This window comes from Danio rerio, chromosome 19, assembly GCF_049306965.1.
Source record: "Danio rerio strain Tuebingen ecotype United States chromosome 19, GRCz12tu, whole genome shotgun sequence".
NCBI lineage: Eukaryota > Metazoa > Chordata > Actinopteri > Cypriniformes > Danionidae > Danio > Danio rerio.
In genome coordinates this window covers 18,177,927-18,205,830 of record NC_133194.1, presented here as the reverse complement: position 1 = coordinate 18,205,830, position 27,904 = coordinate 18,177,927, and the positions used below count along the sequence as shown (strand labels likewise).

At 37.6% G+C, this 27,904-nt stretch overlaps 1 protein-coding gene across 1 annotated transcript; it reads left to right on the top strand.

The window, feature by feature from the left end:
* The first annotated feature begins 25 nt into the window (after nucleotides 1–25).
* Nucleotides 26–27,364, top strand: LOC141379155 (uncharacterized). The gene is made up of 4 exons (XM_073931827.1): nucleotides 26–175; nucleotides 668–800; nucleotides 907–1,088; nucleotides 26,515–27,364. Exons 1-4 carry the CDS (start codon nucleotides 26–28, stop codon nucleotides 27,319–27,321), a joined length of 1,272 nt encoding a protein of 423 aa, XP_073787928.1. The 3' UTR covers nucleotides 27,322–27,364.
* Nucleotides 27,365–27,904: the final 540 nt, after the last annotated feature.

Genomic DNA, 27,904 nt, shown 5'->3' with positions numbered 1-27,904 from the left:
GTTGGATGATGGATCAGAAAGGACAATGCTTTTGTCACCAGCAGCACGGCAACTTGGATTGAATGGCATAGCTGAGTCCTTACTGCTTCAAACTGTGCACCAAGAAACTGAGATTCTCAAAAGAGCTAGTGTGAGCTTCACCATTTCTGCTCCCAATTCTCAGCACAAGTATAAGGTGAAAGGGGCCTTTACTGCACCGCAATTGGAGCTTCCTGAGCAATCCTATCCTATTCAAAGCCTCCTAAAACGATTTAGCCATCTTAAGGGCATCCATTTTGTAAACCTTTAACAAAATCCAGCCTATGCTTCTGATTGGTGCTGATCATCCACATCTTTTGGCTCCAGTGGAGAAGGTACGTCTCAGCCCTCAAGAAGGCCCAGCTGCAGTTCATACCAGATTGGATGGGCTCTTCATGGTCCAATACCATCAGATAAGTCAACTGAACCTGAAACTCTGTGTTTATTTCTTTCTGGAACTTCTGTCTCCTTTCAGCTCCAGCCAGATGTAGAACAGTTACCACATGTAGATGTACTCTCTTATAGGAGTGAAGAGGCCATTACACGGTCTAAACAAAATCAAAATGCCATTGATTGTATTAAGCAGATGACAACAAGACAAAATGTTAATGGTGTCTCAAGATCTGTTACTCCTTTGCTTCATTCCAAGAATGCACCTTTGCTCAATGCTCTTAAGAAGGCAGTCACCACCTCTCTTCGAAGAACTGAGCACCAACTCCCTGATGATCCAAAGAAAGCCCTTGTCTATAAAGGAGAGGTCCAGAAACTAGTGGAGGCCGGTTGTGAGAAAATCGATCCCTAAAGAAGTCTGTCAGAGCCAAGAATCCTGGTTTGTACCTCACCACTTAGTTGAACAATGGCATTATGCTGACACCACTCGTAATCCAGCTGATGAGAACACCAGAGGCAAGTGCCTTCCTGATCTAGACCATTGGAGTCAAGGTCCTGATTTCCTTTGTTCTAAAATCAATCAGTTGCCAAAATTCACTAACAGAATTGAGAACTCTGTTGATTCCACCGAGCTGAGAGACTTTTGTGGCTTGGCCAAGACTGGAGATGACCATTTGTATGTACATCAATGTAAGCCATGGGTTGATCTTCTCAAAGCTGTGGTAGCTCAACCTGCTAACTCTTCTCTTAGTAAAGATTAGTTTGAACTGCTCCTGTTGCAAGAGGTTCGTACAACTGTTTTGGTGGAGGACATTTTGAATTCTAAACCCCTAGGATATGTCTCGTGTGCTGAGGATCTGGATCCAGTAACTCCTTATGGGGCGGTGAGATGCTGCCCTACCTCAAGTCATTGATGCTGATTCAGATATCTTTATTCAAAGGAGATGGAGACGGCCAGATTTTGGACGATTAATTCTGCCAAAATTTTTCACAATTATCTGCCTAATCTACAAGCTCATCAAAAATGGTTGCAGGATCAGGATAATTTGGAAACCCTGCTGTGGTTATGTTTTTGGACCATTGACGTCCATGTGCTTTAAGGTACATTGGTAAAGTGCTTCAGACATTTTATGGGTAAGGATGGCCGGGTCAGAGCTGCAGTAATTGAAGTCAATGGGAAAGCTTATGTACAACCAGTTAGCCGCCTCATTCCTTTACCTCTTATTAAGGATTGACTTGGAGCATGGTGGTTTGATATGAGATTTTCTGAAAGTAAAAATGTCATGCCATATTTTGGGGCGGCCTTGTAGAAAATCTTTGTGAAGTGCTCTCTGAAGCCCTGCCCACTTTTTGTTCAAACCTGTCTGATCCACGCTCTGAAGGCCAACCAATGGTTCACAGCTGCACCCTATTATCCAAATCATCAGTCCCTTTAAATAGTGTGGCTTCAGTGTCACAGTATGCTCCAGTCTTTCACTGCTCTGGGGGGTATTCCAGAAAGCTGGGTTAACTTACAATTTGGTAAATCATAACTTCTGGGTTGATTTACCCCAAACCGGCATACCATGAGTATGTCGGTTCCAAAACACCTGAGAAGAGTTAGTTTAATCAACCCTCAATTGGTTACCTAGAGTTAATGCGCGTGCACAGAGCATACATAAAGACATTCTCAATGGATCGCTGATTTCATGAGTCACCATGGAAAGTCAAAGCGAAAAAAAGAGAGCGGCGTATTTTACAGAGGCGGAGTTGGAGGTTTTGATGTATGCGTACGAGGAATTTAAGCCAGTAATATTAAAAAGGAGCAATACAGCTGCATCTGCTAAAGATAGAGAGTTGGCTTGGCAAAAAATAACGGACAGAGTAAATGCGTGAGTGTATAAAATTACAAATGTGTTATTGTTTCCTGTTTTCTTATAATGCAACATAATTAAATGTGATGTCTACATGTACATGAGATATATATATATATATATATATATATATATATATATATATATATATATATATATATATATATTTATATATATATATATTTATATATATATTTATATATATATATATTTATATATATATATTTATATATATATATATATATATATTTATATATATATATATATATTTATATATAGAGGTAAACTTAAAACTTAAAACGCTTAAAACTCCAAGAAACTGATCTTGCTTCAAGTGTTTTGACTGACACTCCATTGTGATACTCCCCCTGCGAGTCAGCATTACCTTTCTAATTTCTTACAGTACCTTTTGTAAGTAACAGACAAAAAAAAAAACAAAAAAAAAAAAACAGACAAACAACTTTTCCAGAAGCAGAGAAATTTACTATCATTTACGACTTGTCATCAAATGTTCTTACTGTTAATGTGTGTTAAGGTCAAGGTAATCAGACTAACATTTGTTTATCATGTGTAGTTGATCTTCTCAATTTAAACATTAAAAGTAAAACAAATGCATTCTATGGTTACATAAATGAATGTAAGTAAGGAATAAGTAGGTAAGTAAAAACTGACAACAGCATTCATTTTTTAATTAATTGTTAGACAAAGATGCAGTCACAACTTAATGTAGAGTAGCTGTTACACATTGGGTGTGCACTATTTTCTAATAGTTCCACAGATTGGAGTGGATTATTCCACTTATACTATGGTAACTGCACCTAAAGTCACTGTTTAGGTGTGGTATTTTAGATATTTACAGTTTTTTTTTTATTTTTTTACCTCAAACTGCTCCTGTGTTTAGCACTAGATTCTTGCACATCTGGGGCCTGTTTCAGTAAGGAGGTTCAACCAACTCAGAGTTTAAACTTGAACACTTGAAACAACTTGAGTTGATTACCGAGATATTAAAAATGCTGAGTTTTCGGTTTCATATTAGTGGATCTGAGTTAGGTCAATCAACATTGAGTAGACCAACTCAGAGTTAAGTGCACACACTTAGACTACAAACAGGAACTATCAATGGAGCGCAGATATTATTATTGACCATGACAACTTCTGAAAAAAGAGATCACCATTTCTTTCTCCAGCTAAACTTGGCTCATGCAGAGTTATAGAAAATATGACCATATATTTAAAAAAGCAACACCACTGCATCAGTGAAACAGAGACAGTTAGTGTGGGAAAACAGGTCAAGTTAATGCACAATTTTACATTTAATGTATTTAAATATTTATGTATAATATTACAAGTAATGTTATGTGTGCATTAAAAAATTAGTACACACGTTCCCACTTTTATACACGTTGATCAGTTTTAATAGATTTAAAAGTGAACTTGTGTCTGCCTTTTTTATTGATCAAGTGATAGAGGTTGATATAACACTTAGAATGTAAACAGAACTAAACAATAGTTTTTAGAATAGAGTAATAATCCCATTAATCTAGTAACTGTAAATGTCCCTGTTAAAGATGAGTGAATTTAAGCTAATTATGTATTTAAAAAAAGGACAAGCCATTCTCCTACGTGACTTTGTTCTCTGTGTGACTGAAATTAAGTTACAGTTTTTTTTACTATGGCTATGACAATTTTTTCAATACATTTTACAAGTTTCCTAAACTTTTAACATAGTTAGCACAACATCCATCTTTGTTGACTATACATTTCTTGTTGCTTTGACACAAAATGCATTCAGTTAAAACCAATTTAAAATGCTTTAACTTCTTTTACACACAAGCACAACCATTACCAAAACAAAGTAATTTTACAGTCAAATTTACAAATGCCTTCACACAGTATGTCAGAACAGATAACATCATGTTCTAAACAGAACGTATATAGGCTAAAGTCAAAGTTAACGTCTGATCATATTGTCAATTGAAGGACAAATATATTTCCTGTATTTTATTATATTGCTAATTGCTGTTTAATATATATCTGTCACGGTTTGTTGACGGGATGAGACAAAACGTGTCAGATCCAAGTGCAAGTGCAGTCCAAAATACAAAGTAACAAACAAATAAACAAAACAAGAAACTCTGGCAGAAAATACTAGAACAAGGCTCAGGTACAACAAACCAAACAAGACTTACTTCGACTAGAAAGACAAGATAGACAAACGACACAGTGACAAACAATGGGTGAAGAGGGAATAAATAGTCCATGAAATCAAACAGGAAACGGAGATAGCTGTGTTTTGCAAATCCGTGTGGAAAACCGGGTGTGTGCACGTGGGATGTATGGACTTGTAGTTCTAGCAACTGTAGTTCACCACCAGAGTTCACCAGCGAACTACAGTGCCACCTGGTGGTCTCAGACAGTCATGACACACACACACACACATATATATATATATATATATATATATATATATATATATATATATATATATATATATATATATATATATATATATATATGTATGTATATATATATATATATATATATATATATATATATATATATATATATATATATATATATATATACAACAGTTCTGTCTGGATCTTGAATCTGATTGGCTGATAGCCATGATATATTTAAGTAATATCAGCATCCGTACAGCCTCTTTAACCTTTGTGTATTACTCCGCCCACACACAGCCAGCTACAAGCAGACACTACAGTTTGACAAATATTACTGCAGTTAGACAACAAAATATACTTTTGAGGCTTTTTTAGTCGATAATGTAGTTGTTTTGGTTGCAACTATGCAGTTTATTTGCAAGAATAGTGCCTATTTTAAAATATTTATAATATCTGAGAGACAGCTCGTCAGCGACAGTTGACGTTTTTGACAGAACTTCATAATAAGCCTTTACGCTTTGAAGATATAACAGTCTGATTTCTAACTATAGCAGATCAAATCAATTTTAAACTGGTAAGCCAACACTTCCGTTTTTCATGGGAGAATCCCATATTTTAGACCAGTCTCCAGCAAACATCCTGTTTTTTTTTTCTTTAAAAAAAAACAAAAAAAAAACTTTTTTTTTTTTTAATTCACTGACCCCTCTCTTTGGTACAGTCTGTAAACTAAACACCCCCGGGTTGCCAATTTGGTACTGTACCCGGATCGAAGCGGCCACCCAAAACCCGCTGCATCCTATCCCGGTTCTCAACCTCACCCCTGAACACCCTGTCCCCCCGTTCTCCCGGGTTTTCAGAGACATGTTGGCAGGTTAGATGATCTCCCTTTTTGTATGTTGTAGTGCTGTATTTATACCTATTTGCTCGCATATCAGGAATGTGTGTTGTGTTGGCAGATTGAAATATACAAAGTCTGCATGTGCTTAGCACTTTTCCTTATCGCAACCACAACAGCAGTCTGGTAACGTTAGTGGATTCATTGTTATTTTCGGGGTTAATTATTGTGAAATCCCGATTGCAAAAGAGAAATACTGTATAATGAATGGCAGAAGAAAGTATTGATATTTTGCTGTAAAAGAAAGAAAATGCATGCATTTACTAAACCCAACAAAACAAAACTCTATAGAGGCTTCAAATATAAGGGCAGAGCTGACACATAAAATAATGCAGTTTCTGTCATTTTAGCTGATGATAGTGTTTTTTTTTTTTTTTTTTGTCAATGTTTTATGATTGACTAAATGTTCCTATTGGAAGAGAACATGTGTTTGTGTTTTAAATCATTATTTCATTTTGAAACATGTTTGCAGTGTTTTGTTAGACATGGTGTATTGTATTAGTTTATTATTGTATTTTGAAAAGTGTGAAATGTGTGATTTTGAGCATGAAATTAACTGTTTTGCCAATTGTGTGTTTTAGGTGTGTTGCTGCGTTGAAAAAAAAACTGTCATAGCAATTGTAAAACAGTTTAATAGATATGTTTTCATTCAAATATATGAAATAAATTTATGTGCAAAACTGGAATATCGCAAGATGTGCAAATAAAGTAGCGTTTCCATCCAACGAATAAAAGAGAACAAAATCATCACTTCCTGATTAAACGGGTGACAAATATCAACCTTAAAAACAGAATTTACTGCGTTAAGAAGAGACTGCGTCAATCTTTGCTTTACTTAATAAATGTACTTGCGCCTCAGAAGACAATGCTGACACACAATAAACACGTTGGGCATTTGAAGCAATGAGACGCGGAGAACAGACGCTCTTGACACGCACCAGATGCTCTGGAAGTCATTAATAATATAATAACATTAATACTGAAACAGTTAAGGCGTTTTAGAATTAATGACCAACACAATATTTAAGATTACCGTATGCTCAGCCTGCTGGTTTGTCCATTCACACACATTTTCATCATCATATGATCTCTTATAACAAAAATTTCAAACATTTTTTTTAATGCATTTGTTCAGTAAAAGGGTTTCTATCGTAGTTTATGCACATATTTTCTTATCGAATAAAAGTTTATCCTACTTAGTTATGCGTGTGTTTTTTATGCAAATTTTTTTTAAAGTTATGTCCATCATGACATTTACATCAATCATTTTTATGCACATATCCAAAATGAGAAATAAAATGGGTGGGTGGAAACGCAATAATAAGGCAAGAAATACCACTTCGTCTTTAAAAAAGGGGAGGAGACCGACAGAAACTCAGAGTTTAGAAAATAAAACCTGCTCCTGACCAGGTTAGGTTCACAGAGTAAGTTACCACAGTAACTGACTCTGAGTTTTAGTTACCTCTCTTTCAGAAATAGACTTTAATTACCCTGCTTTCTCGAGTTTAACAAACCTGCCACTTTGAAATGGAAAAGCCATAGTTTCCCTCATTTCAGGGTTAAAATACTTAAAAAATACTTAAAGTAGTTTTCACTTAACCTCCTTTCTGAAACGGCCCCTTATCTAATTTTTGACTGTTGTAGCTGTGAAATAACTGAAACCATTCAGTGGAGATATGGAATGGTCAAAACCAGCCTGGAACTACTAATTTACCTGTGTTTATCTGAAAATAAGTGCACACCTTAGAAAGTTATTTACCAATCAGAATCATTCATTCAAAATTTCCAAATAGTCAATTTGACAAAATGTGTAAGTATAAGTATAAATTTAAAATTGTGATTGTTTATAAAATAAAAGGGAAAACAGTACCCATAATTATTTGTGATCGTCAACAAAAAGATGTGTACTGAATACCAAAAATCATACACGATAGAATGCATTTCTTTCAAAGATTCAGCACTAAATACCTAAATACTCATGTTAATTATTGCATATGGTATGAATATAGGTAATTTTAGACTCATTTATGTAAAAATTATCTGTAAATGCAAAACTGATTGTTTATAAAATAAGGAAGAAAAATTAAACAATTATATTTGAAAGTCAGAAACTACATATTTAAAGAACATATGTTATAATAAATGGGTAAAACATGTTTTGGAGATTCTGCAAAGAAACATTTAGCAATGGTTGAAACAACAGGTGACAGGGAATAAATATGGGTTATTTTAAATATATCTTATGCATTAGAAGTGTAGTGTCACAAAAATAAAACTATTCAAAATGTATTAATAAAACACTTTAATAAGGATTTGTGATGATCAAAAACAATTTAATTCCCAGAATACCATCTGATTAAATTAATTTATTGCAAAAGTATAGAAAATATAAAGTCAGTCGGGTCACATTAGACCACTGTAGTGCGTCAAAATATTAATGCACTCTGTGTAAACAAGAGCTAAAAATGATTAATGTTATTTTCATTAATTAGGTTAGCACAGATAAATAAACAGTGTACTTTATATTTTGTTTATTATTATTATTATTATTATTATTATTATTTGTTCAATTTAATAAAGTCATTAACTAATCTAATCTAATGGAACCTAATTTTAAAGTGTTACACCTTTTTCTTGGTATATATATAAAAAACATATGCAAAGTAATCACAAGTGACTTAGCTGTAGTTTTCAGTTTGAATTGAATGTGATGACAGAAAGACTGACATGTGTATATTATGTTTCATGGTGTACAACAAACACAAAGCCTGGACTTCGTGTAAAGATTGAATCTGAGTACAGTTTTTCTTTGTAGAATTTTTCCTTTGTAATAAATTAAATTGTGGACAAGAGTCTTTTTTATTTGTTATTTATTTATTTATTTATTTATTTATTTATTTATTTATTTATTTATTTATTATTGTACTGACAGGGTCTTGAGAAGCAGATTTCGTGTGCTCATTTCTTCAGATGATAAAAGGTTGCCCTTTTAGAAAAATGATACAAATTCAATAGTAACAATTCTATTAAATACATATTTAACATGCCAATTAACATACTCATATGGATTATTATAAATACTCTGGAAATCACAGAGAACAGCACTCTGTTATCTGAATAAATTGAATATGACTTAACATTGAGCAAAAAGAAGCTGAGAGAAAAAGAGGTCTTGAGCATGAAAGTTCCAGCAGATATTGGTTCCACTAAATCAATATAAAGCAGCTCTCCGTCTTCACTGTGAAAGACATTGACTGAAGAAAGATTTGGAAGAATATTTCCAGTCACAAACAGAAGTCCTCTAAAGTTGTCTAAATAGATCAAATACAATAGCCACTTTTGGGTTTAGGGTTAAATGTAGGCACCTATCAAGTCTCATTAGTTCTGCATAAGGAAACTGAGGTTATTCTAAAACGCAAAGGAAATGGAGGCTGGTTCCTCATGGCATTAATATGGACCAAAATTACCATATTTAAGCATGGAAGAGGAAAAGATGTCTACAAGATGTAGCACTTGTCTGAATAATACACTATTCAAATCAATCAAATGGTATGTCACAAAAGTAAATTTTCTAAGAGCATTTTGTTGCAGAAAAAAAAATCAACAAGGTGATAGCAATAATATAAAAATAACAGGTGGTCTTTGCTTATTGGATGTTACGTAAGAGTGACATAACCGGGGCCGGGTCGTGGGGGCAGCAGTCTTAGGAGAGAACCCCAGACTTCCCTATCCCCACACACTTCCTCCAGCTCCTCCGGGGGGATCCCGAGGCGTTCCCAGGCCAGCCAAGAGACATAGTCCCTCCAGCGTGTCCTGGGTCTTCCCCGAGGCCGTCTTCTCCGAGGTGGGACGTGCCTGGAACACCTCCCTAGGTAGGCGTCCAGGAGGCATCCGAAACAGATGCCCGAGCCACCTCAGCTGACTTCTCTTGATGTGGAGGAGCAGCGACTCTACTCTGAGCTCCTCCCGGGTGTCAGAGCTCCTCACCCTATCCGTAAGAGTGCGCCCTGCCACCCTTCAAAGGAAACTCATTTCAGCCGCTTGTATCCGAGATCTTGTCCTTTCGGTCATGATCCAAAGCTCATGGAGGTGCTGATTCTCATCCTACCGCGTCACACTCGGCAGCAAACCGCCCCAGTGCATGCTGAAAGTCCATGTCTGATGAAGCCAACAGAACAACATCATCTGCGAAAAACAAAGATGAAATCCTGTGTTCCCCAAACCGGACCCCCTCCAGCCCAAGGCTGCGCCTTGAAATTCTGTCCATGAAAATTATGAAATGAATTGGTGACAAGGGGCAGCCCTGCCGGAGTCCAACATGCACTGGAAACAAATCTCTGTTCATACAGGGACGAGACAGCCCTCAACAGATCGGCTGAGATCTCATTTATATCTCTCAAAATGTATTTTATTGTGTTTCTGTGCATTTCAGTAGCACCCATATTACGAGATTTTTTTTGCCTCCTAAAGGTTCACGAAACCTGTTCATGATAACTGGATAATTTTGAGCTTTTGTCAGCTCATTTCAGCTAAAAATAATTTTTGGATCAAAATCGGCGACGTATCGCAGAACTGTAAGTGCAAAGATGATGCGTCAGTTTTTTATTATTATTCATAGCGGTTTTTTCTTATCCTATGAGAAGAGCCAGCTTCTTAATTACGTGCTTTTCGAAGGCAAAGCAGACCGGCCAGTGCCAAGCTGTGAAATCCTACCTTGATGACTGGGACCCACGGACCCATGGACCCACGGCACAAAGTATTTAGCCGTTTATGTGTTTGTTTCCATGATCCAAGTGATTTGTTGCATGTTTTTTCCCGCGATCCTGTCAGGGCCGATACAGCAAAGTTGTGTGTGTGCTGCAAGCATTTTTATCGGGAGAGCAGTTAGAGTATTGGAGAATGGCGGACTTTGTCTTTTATCAGGAGTTTGTTCACATTTAGACACATCGCCGTGCTGCTGTGTTCGCCTAAGTCAGGGGTGTCAAACTCAATTCCTGGAGGGCCGAAGCCCTGCACAGTTTAGTTCCAACACACTTACCTATAGGTTTCAAACAAGCCTGAAGGACTCAATTAGTTTGATCAGGTGTGTTTAATTAGGGTTGGAACTAAACTGTCCAGAGCTGCTGCCCTTTTGGAACTGAGTTTGACACCTGTGGCCTAAGTTCTCCAGATTACCAGCAGGGTTAATGGTTAAAATAGACTGGGAAAAAGACCTGCTGCACTAAGGCCGTACTCACACTAGGTACAGTTGCCTCGAACCGGGCCAAAGCACGCTTGTCCCCCCTCCCGTCTCCCCCGACGGCCCGCGCTCACACCACAAACGGGTTTCGGCACGCTTACGTCATCACTGCTGGGCTGTTCAGTGAGAAGCACTCTCTCACTCAGCAGCAGAGTGGAGATTGCTCTAGTTATATCGTTTCAGTCGTTTGATATGCCTTCAAATATTTCGCCAAACAGTCCTTAGGGATGCGGGGACACGCAGTCAGATATTTCGCCGAACAGATCCGCCACTTTTGGCGCTCATAAGCAATTATAAAGCTCTCATAAAGCAATCATAAAGTCTGCTGAAGGCGCGCAGCTGTCGTGCAGTGAGGGGTTTGCGTCTTTAATAGGGATGGGAAGATTAACCGATATCTATCGATACGCGGTCATGCGCGTGCACGATGCGAGTGTATCGGTAGAGCAGCAAAGGATGAATGAAATTTTGGAAGCAAATCGAGATGCATCGGTTTTTGCGAGATGCATCGGTTTTTCCAAGATACAACTTATATTTTTAATATAGAATGTATTTTTTATTTATTAACAAGTGTTGTCAACCTGTTTTTGGCGCATAATTTAATCGACCTACATAAAGTATGCATTAGCAATAGACTTGCGGATGTGTACATTTTATTTCTCGCTGAGTTTTAAATCTAAAATATGGCAACATTATGGATTCTGCTAAAAGGATGGACGACTTGACAGGACAGATGCAATTTGCAAAATGTGCCGCGCATCTGTAAAATACACGGGCAGTACGACTAATCTGAAATCTCACTTGAAGCGGCGCCTCGGTGTTGTTGTGGAAGCATCTTCCAGTGTTCCTGCATCCCTGGCTTCCTGCACTGCTTTAACTGTAGCTACCAGCTCCAAAAGTGGTGAGAAAAGCATTGAAAGTTTTCTCCATGCGCAACAGTTCTGCTCGCTCTACGCCAATAACGAATGCTATTGCATTGTCCATCTGCAAAGATTTTCAGCCTAGTGTCACGGAGAACGAAGGTTTTAAACACCTCCTGTTAATTTTTATTTATTTATATTTTTATTAGCCTGTTGTTTACAGTGATAGTGATGTTTCAAAGCAGCATAACACTGCTAGTTCACAACCTTTTTTGAATATTCAGTGGCACAATATATCTTTGTAAAACTTGTTTAGTTGAAAAGTTAAATCACAATTCTTGTTGTGCAAATGTAAACATTTATGTTGAAAGAGTGCAAATATATACATTTATAATATTGCAATTATACATTCTGTTTATCTTGAAAATACTTAAATAATATGTGCTATAGGTTCTAAAATGGCCCTCTACTGTAAACTGACACTCGGGCTCTGAGAGAAAAGCCAGTTTGTAAAAAAAGTCTTGGTTTTACTTGGTTAATAAATAATCAAACTCATTCAATGACACAGCATCCTTTCTTACATCATCTCATAAACTTGATCTAATAAGTTAGTGCGGAATTATCGCATTGTATCGTGATGTGGGTGTAAATCGTATCGTGTTGCATCGCAATGTCACAAATGTATGGCTAATATATCGGATCGTATTCTTTGTATCGAGATGCGTATCGGATCGGCATTATAGCTTAGATGCCCAACCCTAGTCTTTAATAAACTACGGCAGTTTGCGTTCACTGAACAGTAAGAATTATTAATAAATCCATATGAAACAGTGCCTTAAAAGTCACATCTCACTTTCAGTTTTGGGCTTTGGCGCGTTTTGCACTCACACACAAGCGTACCGCGACAAAGCCCAAGTGAACCGGGCTCAGGCACACCTCTTCCAACCGGGCCAGGGCCGGCCAAGTGAACCGTGCTTGAGCCCGATTCAGCGCACTCACACTTCTCAAACGATCCGGGAAACGGGCCTGGGCACGGTGCGGATGGCATAGTGTGAGTAGGCCCTTAGTTTTCAGACCAAGGGATTGAGGGAAAAGTCCTCATTTAGTGTTTATATAAACACGATTATCTTTACAGGTGAAGCAGTGGCACAGTAGGTATTGTTGTCGCCTCACAGCAAGAAGGTCGTGGTTTGAGCCTCGGCTCAGTTGGTGTTTCTGTGTGGAGTTTGCATGTTCTCCCAGCGTTCGTGTGGGTTTCCTCCGGGTGCTCCGGTTTCCCCCACAGTCCAAAGGCATGCGGTACAGGTGAATTGGGTAGACTAAATTGTCCTTAGTGTATGAGTGTGTGTGTGGATTTTTCCCAGAGATGGGTTGCGGCTGTAAGGGCAGCTGCTGTGTTAAAACATGCTGGATAAGTTGTCGGTTTATTCCGCTGTGGCCACCCCGGATTAATAAAGGGACTAAGCCAACAAGAAAATGAATGAATGAATGAAGGATTTACTTTTCAATTGTATAAATTGTAGTTGTGTGTATATGAAATTATGAATAACAAATGTAGCAGGGCATTAAATTACTGTTTATTTCTTGGCATTTTAACTTGTAAACTATAAAATCATGGGTCTCCTCATGGTTTGTGTCTCAATTTGTGAACCGACTGACAACAGTTGTTCGCTCCCCTCTTTCTCCTCTGCTTTGCTGGCCACACCCACTCCTGCCCTTTGCTTGCAGAGCTCGACGCCCACTATGATGCATCTTTTGAAAAAATTCTGAGGTGGACCTGAATCGAAAGTGGGAGGTGTCATGGCTTTTTAAGCAGATACTTCCACAGGTCTCAAAATCAAAATGAACTATTGACACTTTTCATTTCACCAAATGAGTCAAAATGAACACAGATAATGTAATTAATTAAAATTTAGAAACCGGACAAATTATCAATACCATTTTGATAGACTAAATTGATAGCTAAATGTATTTTAATCATTCTCCTGTTATCCAGGAACATTTCTGATGGACCCTGGATCTCACTTCCTTGCTAATTTTTTGAAATGAAACTTACATAGGAACCCTCATAAAGATAAGCATTGCTATCAATGCAAACATTATGGTATTAGTGTTTCATCTGGATCAGGGGTGTCCCGCAATCAGTTTTGTGGCGGCCCGCGAGGCTTTTTTTAAATATCAAGAGAATCTGGCCCGCTATACAAAAATAAACGTAATTCAATAAATAACCACTGGGTATCGCTATTACATGCATTCAATTAAGCAGCAGTTCTTGTTATGATCTATCTATCTATCTATCTATCTATCTATCTATACACACAGTTGAAGTCAGAATTATTAGCCCCTCTTTGATTTATTTCTTCTTTTTGAAATATTTCCCAAATGATGTTTAACAAAGCAAGGACATTTTCACAGTATGTCTGATAATATTTTTTCTTCTGGAGAAAGACTTATTTGTTTTATTTTGGCTAGAATAAAAGCAGTTTTTATTTTTTTATGAACCATTTTAAGGTCAAAATTATTAGCCCCTTAAGTCTTCAGAACAAACCATTGTTATAAAATAACTTGCCTAATTACCATAACTTGATTAGTTAACCTAATTAACCTAGTTAAGTCTTTAAATGTCACTTTAAGCTGTATAGAAGTGTCTTGAAAAATGTCTAGTCAAATATTATTTACTGTCATCATGGCAAAGATAAAATAAATCAGTTATTAGAAATGTGTTACTAAACTAATATGTTTAGAAATGTGTGGAAAAAATCTTATCTCCGTTAAACAGAAATTGGGGAAAAAATAAACAGGGGGGCTAATAATTTAGGGGGGCTAACAATTCTGACTATATATATATATATATAAATATAATATATATAAATTATATATATATATATATATATATATATATATATATATATATATATATATATATATATATATATATATATATATATTATATATAAATTTGGCCCGGTACAACGTAATTTTTTTTTTTGCATCTGGCCCTCGGCCCAAAAAGTTTGGACAACCCTGATCTGGATGAATCACAAATAAGAACCCAAAAGTAGAAAAGGCATATTTGAACAGTTTGCAAAAATGACATTCTTGGTAATTGTGTTTGTGTGGCTTTTCCCTCTGGCTAGATATGATCTATTCTTTTTATAATACTGATATCCTTTATCTGTTTAACTTATTTAGGTGTATTTAGTGCCTCTCCTACAAAGAGTTAAAAAAAAACACTGGAATAGTGTTAAAGTGCTGATTGAACAGAGAATGATGAACTCCTGATGTTAACAATCGGTATCACTGAAGAAAAACTACAGCTGATTTCAGTCACAGCAGGGCTGTGCACAGTTTATTTTTTAAAACAGCAGCCTTTTTCTATGCTGTCTGACTGTTGGCCACACAAAAAACTTAATATCATTTCACTAAAACACAAAATTTTCAAAAGGACCAGGGTCTGTTTTTTTAAGGAAATTGAGGAAAACCTTTTTTTTTCACAAAAATACTTGTGTGAACATAGCCTAGAATGAACTCAACTGAAAACTTTTTAAATTTCTCAAAATCTCAGCACATCAGGATCACTAAAAAACTTCACCAACAGCATCAGCGGCTTCACTTATTGCTAAACTGTTGACTAGTTCAGTCATTATATTTACAAAAGTCCTTAGTGATAGTTACTAAAAATACTTGTTTTGTTAGATGTCACTATTGTGGAGAGCAGGAGTTTTAAAAAGGTTGTTAACACAAAAACTCAACTGGTGGAGTGCGAGAGGCAGATGAAGAATGGAGACTCGTAGAAGATTAAAGATAGGAGTGTGTGGAAAGTCAAATTAGAGAAAGGTCAGAGAAAGTGATGCTTGTAAATAGCTCCTTTCTAATTGCCTGGAGAGAAGCTCCATCAGAAGTTATGCCATCAATTTTTTATGAGTCAACTTTGAAGCAAATACTTTTTTTTTTTTTTACAGAATTAAGATGCTTAAACCCTTTAAAATTGACCTGAGGAGACAGGAGCACCACAATCAATAGAGCAAAACAATATAAGCAATTAAAATTCTTGCTCTTAGTTTTCAGAGATGCCCAATAAGTGCAGAGTTTTCAGGTTATGCATAAAAACGAACCGTTGGCAGCCTCAAATGCATACAGGGTACTTTAATTTAGAATTTTGATTGTCTAAAAAAATGCAACCAAACTACTCTCACAATTTTCAGATGGAATGCTCACAAGACTCACTAAAGGACACTACAGATATCATCCTGCACCCCAGCCTTTCACCCATGCTACACATCATGTGACCACACACACACTCACACACTCTGACTCTGGCATGCACTGCAACGTATGTGGACGTCTGAGCTCCAGGCAGTTATCTACCCAGATGAGAGCTGTGCTTGTCAGCCTATTTATCAAGGATTTACCACTGGATCTCATTTCACCATACTTGTTAAACATAATATTTAATTCATCTTGTTGTGTATATCTAACAACATATTCCCCGACTTTGGTCTTTTGAAACAATTACTTTATCTCAGGTCAAGTGTTTTGGCTGAGCCCAAAGATAAGTTAATATATTAATGTAACTACATATATTTTGTATATTGACTGATTGCTTGCCTTTATTTCCTATAGTGTATAAACCTATTGTACGTTATACTTTTATAATGACCATTATTGTTTGTTAAAACTGATATTCAGCAAAAGAGAGGGTATGTTTCATATTTTCAATAAGAATAAAAATAGACAGTTATAGGCTCCGTTTTGTTATAAATATGCATACAGTGAAGATGATGCTCATATTAATATGCAGCTACACGATGCCTCAGCATTTCTGCTGTCTGTTTAGTTGATAATATCAAAATGAAAACAGCAGTTTCTTAAATCATGTTTTCATTTTATGGTCAGGAAAGTGAAACAATGTAGCCAGGGTGAATGACACTGTCATTATAAATTATAAATAATAAATATAAATTACACTGTTCCCTTTGAAGATTTACCTGAAGATTCCTCTGGAGTTTCCATATAAAACTTGCAGTCTGAACTACTGAAGGAGAGGATGCAGGACTGAACTGTGTGTAGGCTACTTAATATTGTGGGGAAAGCCCTAATCAGACAAGGGAATGTCTGCGGCCCCAACACTATTTTCAGATGTCTCTGTTTTCCCCCATCCACACTAAGACGGACCAACAGTGTTTTAAAATGCTCCATTTTCGGCACTCGAAAACTTCGGCTTAGTGTGGATGGATGGCATAACCGTAGCAAAACTTATGCGTTTTAAAGGGTACCTAAGTTACCCCTTTTTTCAGATTCAGATTTAAATGTTTTGCGTCTTCAGAATGTGTCTGTAAAGTGTTTGTGAGAAATACTACAGTAAGAACTTTGCCAATGAGCATTTGTTGCGGAGTTGCATCGATGAGACACACACAATGTCATTACAAAGTTCCCGCCCACACACACACACACACACACACACACACACAGATACACAGCGCAGACACACACACACAGACAGAGCGCGCGTTTAGCTTTGTACACATTTGCACGCCAATGTGACAGGATACAGGTTAATCTCCACTGGTGCAGGGAAATCTGTTATGTTAATGTACAAAATAAACCTGATTTAACGTCCACAAACTTGGATTGAAACATCTTGCTTTAAAATTGTTCTGACAAGCGGCTGTGCTGATGAAGTAAAGCTGAAGTAAATCAATGTAATTCATTACACACGTGCACTGTTTTAAAACATTTTAAACATGTGAAACTTACTCTCTATCACATTTGATGATGATCGATGATCCTAGGAAACTGAACAGAAGTTTTATTCCCCGTTGCTTTGCGCATGTCTGGTCTTGTTCATATGATTATACACGTGACTACCAGGACATGTTAATACACATCTATCAATCAATTACGTGGTTGGGGGGACCGCACTAGTACGTCAAGTTGCGATCGGTCTGAAAACCGCTACAATTGGTCCACCGTTTTTATGTTGTTAAATTGTAAAAAAAGGACTGGGTGTGTTTATATCACCCCAATATGACGGTCTATACACTATTTCTACACATATGTCTGTCCAAACAGCTTTGTAACGAATATGGCCGGCCAGACACACAAATATTTTGCATTTTATTCCACAACCGAGCCAACTTTGCCAGAGAAGACTCGAAACCTGATTCCAAGGTATTTACAACCCAAAGGAATGTGCCATGCGGCATTAAACAAAGGATTGACTTACAAAGGACTCTTTAAACTGCTTGTTTAACGCTTATGTTTTCATATAAACTTTACTCTCTTTATGTTTAATCATATGTTTTGCAAAGTTTCCCTTACTCTTGTATTAATATTTTTGGTTTTAATACCCCTGCATATAATGTTTAACTGTACCTATGCTAAACATCCTCTTATACTGTTCAAGTTTGGACTTTTTGAAAAGCTTACTCGCTGTACAAATCAATCGTTGACATTTTATTTTAATATGAGTGCAACATATTAACGTTTTAAGAGACTTTAACATTTCTGTCCCGATTTGCATAAAATTTACCTATGCAAATTCTTCTGCCTCAGACAAAGAGCTGTAAATAACTATTCCAGGAAGTTAGCTTCTAATTGGTCAACTTTCCATGGAGGGTGGATCCGAACCCACCCTATATATAAGTTAGGACCAAGCTAAGCTCTCTCTCTCTTCGAAACAAACCCTCTCTCTGTTCAAACTTTCTTGGGACCCCTCTCTGCTCTGAAACATGCTGCCTGGAAGCTCCCCCTCTCTCTCCCAACTCCAGGCAACCCCCCTCTCTGCTCTGGAAACGCGTTGTTTTGAAACCTTCTTCAAACTCAGCAACTTCCTCACAAACCTAAGAATTGCAACCTTCAAGAAAGCAGGCGGAAACCCAGACGGAAAGGGTTTATTGCACCGCGCTCGGACATTTCACTGCCCAGAATGCTTTTTGCCACTTCAACTTAAAACTAAAACCTCGTGAGGAACAAGGATCAGCCAGCCAACCACGTGCTCAACAACGGGAGCTTGGACATCACAAACAGACCGCAAGTATCACCTTTCTCCCAACATCTTAACTGGTGTGAACTAAACTCAGCCCTAAAGAGACAATAGAAGGGTTATATTGAATTTGATTATGTTTGGTTTGCTTGGTTTGTGCTTACAAACTCAGAGGTTTTCCCATCATTACATATTCTCAACCTCTTACCTCACGTTACTCTCCCCTATGCTTGTATGAATGTGTGTTTGTGTTAGGTGTTAGTTTTTGTTAGATTAGTCAATAAAGTCTACTTTTGTATAAAGAAAGGTGCCTGTGTATATTAATGAATCTAATGTCTTGAACTTTGATCTTGCAACCCTGCTCAAATTTTATGTTGATAGCATCACTGAACGATTCATTTGTTCGGATCAAAAGAGTCGATTCATTTGAAGCCTTGTTCTATAAGCTAGCCTGCTATATAATGTTCCAGAAGGTACGCGAGCATTAAAATCTAAATCATAAATCGCAACATTATAACGGCGGGAAAGGCACGGGAAGAATAACCTTGAACTACTTTACTACAGTAATAATGTTGTAGATATGCGAACACTTTAATCTACAGTATAATTTGTCACAGATTATTAATGTGGATATGCGTGCAAGTTAATCTATATTATTATTATGATGTGCTACCTGTTTATTTGTGGAGAATAAACAAAGCAATAAATATGTAAAATTTTACAGCTTGAAAAGTAGGTTTTTTTTACTTTAAAACTAAAACGTATTAGTGTAAATGGGGCCTTACTATTGATTAAATTAGTGTGAAAATGTTTGTTGGTCTGGTCAACTTCATGTCTGTCGTACATGTATTTCTTATGTGTGTTTATGTGTTTTATTTCCATTGGCGACTCCTACAGGCAATTATGTAGGGCATTTTAACAAGTGAAAAACATTGCTATTAATTTATAATTGATAAAATGGGTTAAAAGACACAATACGTTTTTTTTTTCTAATTTATGTGATTTGAACATATAAAAGCATTTGCAAATGTACAAAACCTTTAGTCTTTGGCAATCTGGGGGAGGAAGTGTTGCGGACGCTGCCCTTACTATTCTCGCCTCCATGGGTGCTGTCAACGCTTGGTTTCCTGGCAACTGGTTCTGTCCAAAGGGAACTGGCAGACCACTTGGGGTTAAGCCAGTCATCTTTGAGCCATGCAATGCCAATGCCAATGTAGTTGCAGCGAACGACTGCACCCACATTGCTATTAACCCTCCTGTCGTGTTCACATCCTGCCCCTTACTTTAGTGTTCCCGGTCAAAATTGACCGGTCTGTTTTAACTGCTCTTATATTAGCACAAAAATCTTTTTTCTCCAACAAATTTTTATTCAACATTCTTTAGCTGTGAACAATGTCTCAAAGTAGTTTTTAACATGAATTTACAGAATTATACATAAAATGACTGCAATGAAAATAAAAATAGGCTCTGAAAATATATTACAAAATGAACAATAGATGACAGAAATCAAAATACTCTGCTTTATTACTAATAGACAGCTCACTATAATAACTATCACTGGGTCTGACCAAAGAAATTGACATTTTAATCTATCTGAATGATTGATCAACCAGCAAAGCACAAACAAAATGCTAAAATCATACAATTTTGTAGGACTGAACTCATTTGAATTAGCCACTAAACTGACAAAACGTAAAATAGTTAGGTTTCCTTGTGAGATCAGGCTGGAGGATCAACATATACACACATAAAAGAAATGTGTGCCTGCAAAAGACATTTTTCAGTCTGAAATGAGTGAGTGAGTGAGTGAGTGAGTTTAAGTAGTGTGTGTGGGGATGTTTTCTGTCTAATGAATGAATATAGCCTGGATACCCATTCATTTCCTATGGCAGTCACTTTTGACCATTAACACCACAGGTGTAACAAGGTTGATTAAAACACTCAAAATTCAATGAAAGAGTTGATCATCACTCTTATATGTTCAAATGCATTGTGTGGAGGATATCATAAGGCCTTGAGGCAATCAGATGTAAAACACAATATTTCTTAGGGATTTAAGTTGTAAATCGGTCAGATTTGACCCGAACTCGACAGGAAGGGTTAAGGCGCTATCTGAAGATAAATTTGCATACGTGAATTGGATACTTTCCATTAAAAAAAATGTGCAAATAATATGTGATGCTCAAATGCGCTTAACAAATATTGTGGCAAGGTGGCCTTGGTCAGCCCATGATTCATTCATCCTCACAAACAGCATGGTTGGGATGAGGCTCCAAGGTGGCAGGGTGCGCAATGGGTGGCTTCTTGAGTGATGTATTTAAATGTATTATTCCAGCTAAGTTTCTTTATTTTATTTTATTTTATTGAGCATAATTATTTAACTGTATTTCAGGAGACCACAGTTATCAATTAAAGACATGACTGTTAACCTACTTAAACAACCCACAAACTGACCAAGAGAGCAGATACAATGAAGCCCATTCTCGCACTTGGGTCAGTTGTAAAGCGGGCAATTGGGCAGCTGAAATGCCAGTGGTGCTGCCTTGATAAGAGCAGAGGGATGCTGCAATACTACCCTAACAAAGTGTCCCTCTAAAACATCTGTCTCCCACAGACACGGATACTACTCCAGACAGTAAAGTGTTACCCATAATTGAGGCAACTCTCTCCTCAAATGGTGTTAGTTCAGCATTCCCTGTTACGCCGTCTGTTCAGTCCACACTTTGATGGTGCGCCACTGGTCTTCTCTTAACCTGCACCTTTACATAGGACTATTTATTTTTTAATTCGTCCACAGTGCGATGTTCAGACCCCACTGCGTTAACCACGTCAGCTAAACTCTCCCACTCTATTTTTTTTTCTTTTGTTATTAATTCCGGAGGACAAACCTGCAAATAACAGCATTTCTCCGGTCTACCTCAGATAGGAGCACATCCAATTCACATGTCCTGACACAGTGAGAACCAAGCAGGGGCCTTCGATCAGGTTGCCTGCTTTGGTAAATGTGATTGTTTCCCACGAGCCATTGGCTGCACATCCTGGCACATTGAGAACCAAGCATGGGGCTTTCGACCAGGTTGGCTGCCCTAGCAAGTCTGTTTGTTTCTTACGAGTCATTGGCTGCGTGTCCTGGCACAGTGAGAACCAAGCAGGGGGCCTTCAACCAGATTGGCTGCCCAGGCAAGTACATCCATTTCCCACGAGTCATTGGCTGTGCATTCTGGCATGGTTGAGAAAGAACCAGAGGGTCTTTAGGCAGACTAACTGCACTACCAAACGCGTCTGACTCCTGGCCCCCGCGTGCAAGGCAAACATGGAACTCTTATATTATCTGGTGGTAAAACTATGTGTTGTTGTTTCATCTCAGCCACTTAAATAATTGAACAGGGCCTCAGGTGGTGGATTTGGGAAAGGCGGGTGCACCCCAGCTATGACATCCGCTGCTTGAGTAGTTTAAACCCAGGTCCAAGAACGCCAGGCCATGCTCGACAGGAGGCCACCTTTCCCGGCCTACCTGTCGGGATGTCCCACACCTGGATGTACATGTCAGACGCCAATTATCTCTGACCTACCACTAAGTTTTCGGGGAAGGCGTGAAATTGTGGAATTTTGCACCTGGACCTTTCCTCTGGCCGATTGGAGCTGTTGTGACGCCCCAAGGGAAGGCCCTCATTCCGTCCCCCACCCTGGCCTCCCTCTAAGGTGTCAAGGTGAGTCAGCTTCTATGGGTTTGGTCGATTCTTTCCCCAACTTGGGCGTGCTTTCAGGAGAGGCTAGTAGAGACTCCGGCAGGGTGAAAAAAGTCAGGGCCAGTGGTGCCGAGGTACGATCTGGCTCCTGTGTGGTACCGTTTGATGGTTATATGTGGTTCCTTTGTAAAAGGAAAGAGAAGCCGGCTGGCGCAGTGAGACTGCCCAAAATGATGCGTGTTTGATGGAGTTATATATGATCCCTTTGAAAGGGAAAGAAAAGCCAGGCAAACGCTCCCATGGCTGGTGCAGTGAGGCTGCCCGAAAACAGTGCATGTTTGATGGGCTCATACGATCCCTTTAAAAGGGAAAGAAAAAAGCCGTGCAAAAGCTCCCACTGCTGGCACAGTGAAGCTGCCTAAAACAGTGCATGTTTGATGGACATCCATGGTTTCTTTGAAAGGGGAGGAAATCTCCTAAAAGTCATAACAGCTTATATGCATTGCAACTGCTAGGAAAAGGATCTGAAGGTATCAGTTACACCCCTAGTGCGGGGGGTGTCTGCCCGTTTAAGAAGGGCACCAGCGTCATAAAGCAGAAGTAGACGCCTCTGTTGCCTCATTTTGAACTGCTTCATGCCTCCTACCCCCCCAACGTTTGTCCTGGACAGTCTTGGCCAAATGAGCGCTCTGCTTTAACATCTATAGCTGGCTCTCGCCGCACCTGTCAGCGGTTAATAAGGTAACAAACTCTGACAAGAAAAGACTTTTACTCTCGCTCGCCACTGGCCATGTGGACACATAGATACACCTGGTTTCTATGGCCATCTGGCCCGTGGTCCAACTCTGGGTATCAGCAAGTATCTCCCGGGACGGCTTTGTCCTCTAAGCTGCATAAAGAGGTCAGCGGATGGCTTCTTGGGAGTGGGGCTTGACTTCTTGGAGGAGGCAATTTTTTGTGTGTGTGTCAGCCTGCATGTGTTGAGTGGGTACAAAAAGAACACTGCCAGCATCTTGTAGATGGAAATGATCAATAACACTCAATGCACTTGAGCAAACAGAGGACTGCAGTGTCATGATCCTACATGATAGTCTATTTCTAATGTGCTTCTTAATTAGCCCAGCTGGCAGCCATCAGTCCAAATACCTCTTAAGCCTCCTTTTCACTAAACATAACAAACGACAAGCGACAGAACGGAAGTCATTAATTTCCAATGAAGAGTAGTCCGGGAGCTGCGTGGAGTTCCAATCATCTCCGTATACGGAAAAGTCGGATCCTAATTGAGCTGCGGATCCGTTGAAATATTTGAACTCCTGCGACTAGACCGTATGCGACCAGCTGACCGGATGTGATGTATTCCTGTGTTGTTCAAGCATGTCTGTATGCGCAAGATGAAAAATAGGACTTTGTTTATTTTTTATTAGAAAAAGTCTAAATAAAAAAAATTTTCTATTCATAAATCTAAGTAATAAAGTAATAAAAATACATATTTTTATGTTGTCTCTACATTCCCTCCAATATTTTTAGCGGTCTGAGTTTCTAGAATTCAAATTCATTCATTCAACCACAGAGAAATGCTTTTGAACTCCTTTATTTCGGACACTGCAAGAACAGCTTCTCTCCAATGAACTGATAATTTTGTGCGATTGCCACAAGGGGAAGTATTCCGACAGTCGTGTCCAAATGTCGTGTGCAGTGGAAAGACGGCTTTAGTATTTCCTCCTGCTGACCCATGGATACATCTTTACAATATTTCAAAAAAAACAATGGGGAAGATAGCAGTCTCAATGCAATCATTGCTTAAAAATCCACATATTTGACTTTAGTGAAGAGACTTATATGGAATAATATGGCAGAATGAGGTTTGGCAGGCATTTTATATATTGTTATGAAAAATGTATTTGTTTAAAGAGACATTTCTAAAACAATATATAACAATATGTCATTGTCATTTGTAGCTAACAAAGATTATATTTTTATCATTACTCAAATTATGTTATAAATTCCATGCCCCTAATTTTATTTAATACATTTCTCTTCATCATCTTTATTCATAAACTAAATGAAATATACAGAATAGATGCTATTTAAATTGACAAAGGGATTATTAGTTGAAGATGGTTTCAGGTTTGGTCTTTTTCATCTTTCTGCATATTACAGAAACTGACTATAATATCGCAGCCAATGTTCCAAGCAATTAGCCATAAAAAATCTCATAAATGTCATTACAAGGAGAGATATTTCATTCTCATATTCTCCTACATTGATTTACATGCTGTTATCAAGCACAATGTACTGGCTGGCCGACAATGGAGATATTGAACACAGTGATCATTGTAATACTTTAGCTGCTGTCGTTTCAATCTTCTCTGGCATTGTCTGGCTGTGAATGCTGAGGACAATGCACATCTGACCGGGTGGGTGATGACGGTCCTTGTACTGGACACTAAAATACATAGTATATTTAATATTTCTCCAAAGATTCCCCACAGATGAGGACGATATAAGCAAATCAAAATCAACAAATCAGCAAAAATATATTGGTGCAAAATCAGGGTTTCTTCCGTCCAATCCATATCCATTTTCAAATAAAAAAGGAAAATGAACAACACAGACGTATTTCCATTTTTTGTTTGCTCACAAAAATGGAAAAAAAAAAAAATTTGCCTCAATTTTCGTTTTTTAAATTTAGGGTAGGAAAATGGTTAAATGACTACAAAATTCATTATACACATGTAGGCGGTGCTGAAATGCCCCTTTTACTCTGATTGGTCAACCAAATCTGAGTTCGGGACGTAGCACTCAAAATAAGAGCCCTCTGTGGACAAGCACCCAGGCTTTTAATTATTATTGTTATTTTATTATATATAAACTAAGTTTACATATTTTGTTATTTGATCAGTTGGCAGGCTTACAATAATTGCGTATGCATAAATAAAAAAAGATAAAAAAAAGCGTAAATTAGCAGTATTGTTAGACATTTGTCATTAAATTAAGATCATAGCTCGCTGCCAAATGTCCTGCGGCTGTGTACCTGATGCTGAGCAAAGGTAGCCATTTCCGAGTAGCACCTAGTTTGCATGATTATTTCCGAGCAAGTCCTAAATAATAATAACGATTATAATAATAATAATGATAATAATAATAATAATGATAATAATAATAATAATAATAATAATAATAAATCCCTATAGTTTGCTACTAAACGTCTTGCTGTTGTGCACCTGATGCTGAGCAAAGACATCCATTTGCGAGCAGCACCTGGTTTGCATGATTGTTTCCGAGCTACTAGGCCTAAATAATATATAATAATAATAATAATAATAATATGATAATAATAATAATTTATATTGTTCACTAAGTGCTTTTTTATTGTTTTGTTTTTTAAATAGTTTTTAGCAGGACCAGAATAAAAGCACATTGAAACCAGTTGCTATAACGAAGGGTACTATTAAAAAAAAATAATAATAATTTCCTCCTATTGATTTTGATTCGGCTATATATATATATATTTTTTTTTATTATATATATATATATATATATATATATATATATATATATATATATATATATATATATATATATATATATATATACACACACACACATTTAAATAAAATACAATAGGATTGGTGGCTGTGGATGAGCAACATATCCAGGTTGCCAACTCATTTAAGAGCCGAACTAAAAGAAGTTTAAGGGAAATAAGCCTTTAATATACAGTCAACCACAATGCCTATTTCTCATGCGTTTTCTTACACAACAAGACTTTCGAGACATTCTAAAACACTGGATTAATGAACATATTTTGAAAGGAACTACTTAAACACATACGCATAATTCATAATAAATTATGTCTTGTAGTTTATTACTCAAAACAACCTCATGGACAACAAGCAATCTGGCTTTAAGAAAGGCCACTCAACTGAGACTGCCCTGCTCTCGATCATGGAGGATCTCAGACTGGATAAAGCAGACTCAAAATCATCAGTCCTCATCTTGCTGGATTTATCAGCTGCTTTTGACACTGTAAACCACCAGATCCTGCTATCTACACTTGAGTCACTGGGCGTTGCAGGCACTGTTATTCAATGATTCAGATCTTACTTCGCTGACAGGTTATTCAGGGTGTCTTGGAGGAGAGAGGTGTCCAACCTACAGCATCTAAACACTGGGGTAACCTCAGGGCTCTGTTCTTGGGCCACTTCTGTTCTCCATCTACACGACATCTTTAGGACCAGTCATCCAGAAACATAGATTTTCCTACCACTGCTATGCTGATGATACCCAGCTATACCTCTCTTTTTACCCTGATGATCCCTCGGTTCCAGCTCGCATCTCAGCCTTCCTGTCAGACATTTCACACTTGATGAAAGATCATCATCTTCAGCTTAACCTCACGAAAACAGAAATGCTTGAAGTTTCTGCCAGCCCGACTCTACACCATAACTTTTCAATCCAGAGGGATGGGGCAACCATTACTGCATCCAAAATGGTAAAAAGCCTTGGAGTAACGATTGATGACCAACTAAACTTTTCTGACCACATTTCTAGAACTGCTCGATCTTGTAGATTTGTACTCTACAACATCAGACTACATCAGCTACTTCAGAATGCAGCAGCACAAGTGGTTTTTAATGAACCTAAAAGAGCACATGTCACTCCGCTACTCACCCATTTGCACTGGCTGCCAGTTGCTGCTGGCATCAAATTCAAAGCTCTAATGTTTGCTTACAAAGCGACCTCTGGGTTTGCTCCTTATCTGCTCTCACTTCTGCAGATTTATGTGCACTCCAGAAACTTGCGTTCTGTGAATGAACGTCGCTTTGTGGTTCTATCTCAAAGAGGGAAGAAATCACATTTCCGAACTCTAGCACTCAATCTGCCCAGTTGGTGGAATGAACTCCCTAACTGCATCAGAACAGCAGAGTCACTCACTGTCATCAAGAAACGACTAAAAACTCAACTATTTAGTCTCCACTTTCCTTCATAATCTGCAATTGCCTCTCTGGCTATACCACTAACTGTACTGTTGTTAAAAAAAAATTTATAAAATTACATTACTAATGCTTTCCTTCTTAGACTTTACACACCTGAAACTTGCCTACAGCACTTATTCATTGTTGCTCTTATAGTTGTGTAAATTGCTTCCTTGTCCTCATTTGTAAGTTGCTTTGGGAAAAAAAATGTGTATGCTAAATGACTAAATGTAAATTTAGTTCTGACTTACAGAGGACCTGGCTGTAAGTGAACTAATAGTGAACTTGACATTTGCTCTTGAGAAAATTATGTTGAAGTGCTACAGCTGTCCAGTTCCATATTGCACGTATACATTTTGCATATAGGCTTCTATTTGGTGCTGCCAACTATTTGCATTTTATTTGATGCATTTACTATTGCATAAAATATTAAAAAAGAGAAGTGCATTCGTAAAGCGTGTGATGCGCACAGAGATCTGCACACTATTCTGAATTAAGTTCTCTTTAACCTAATTCTGCTTAAATTGTAGAAAGTCTTTAAAATGACAGCACTTTAATCAAGCATTTTTTATTTGGAAAATGAATAATTAATGATCA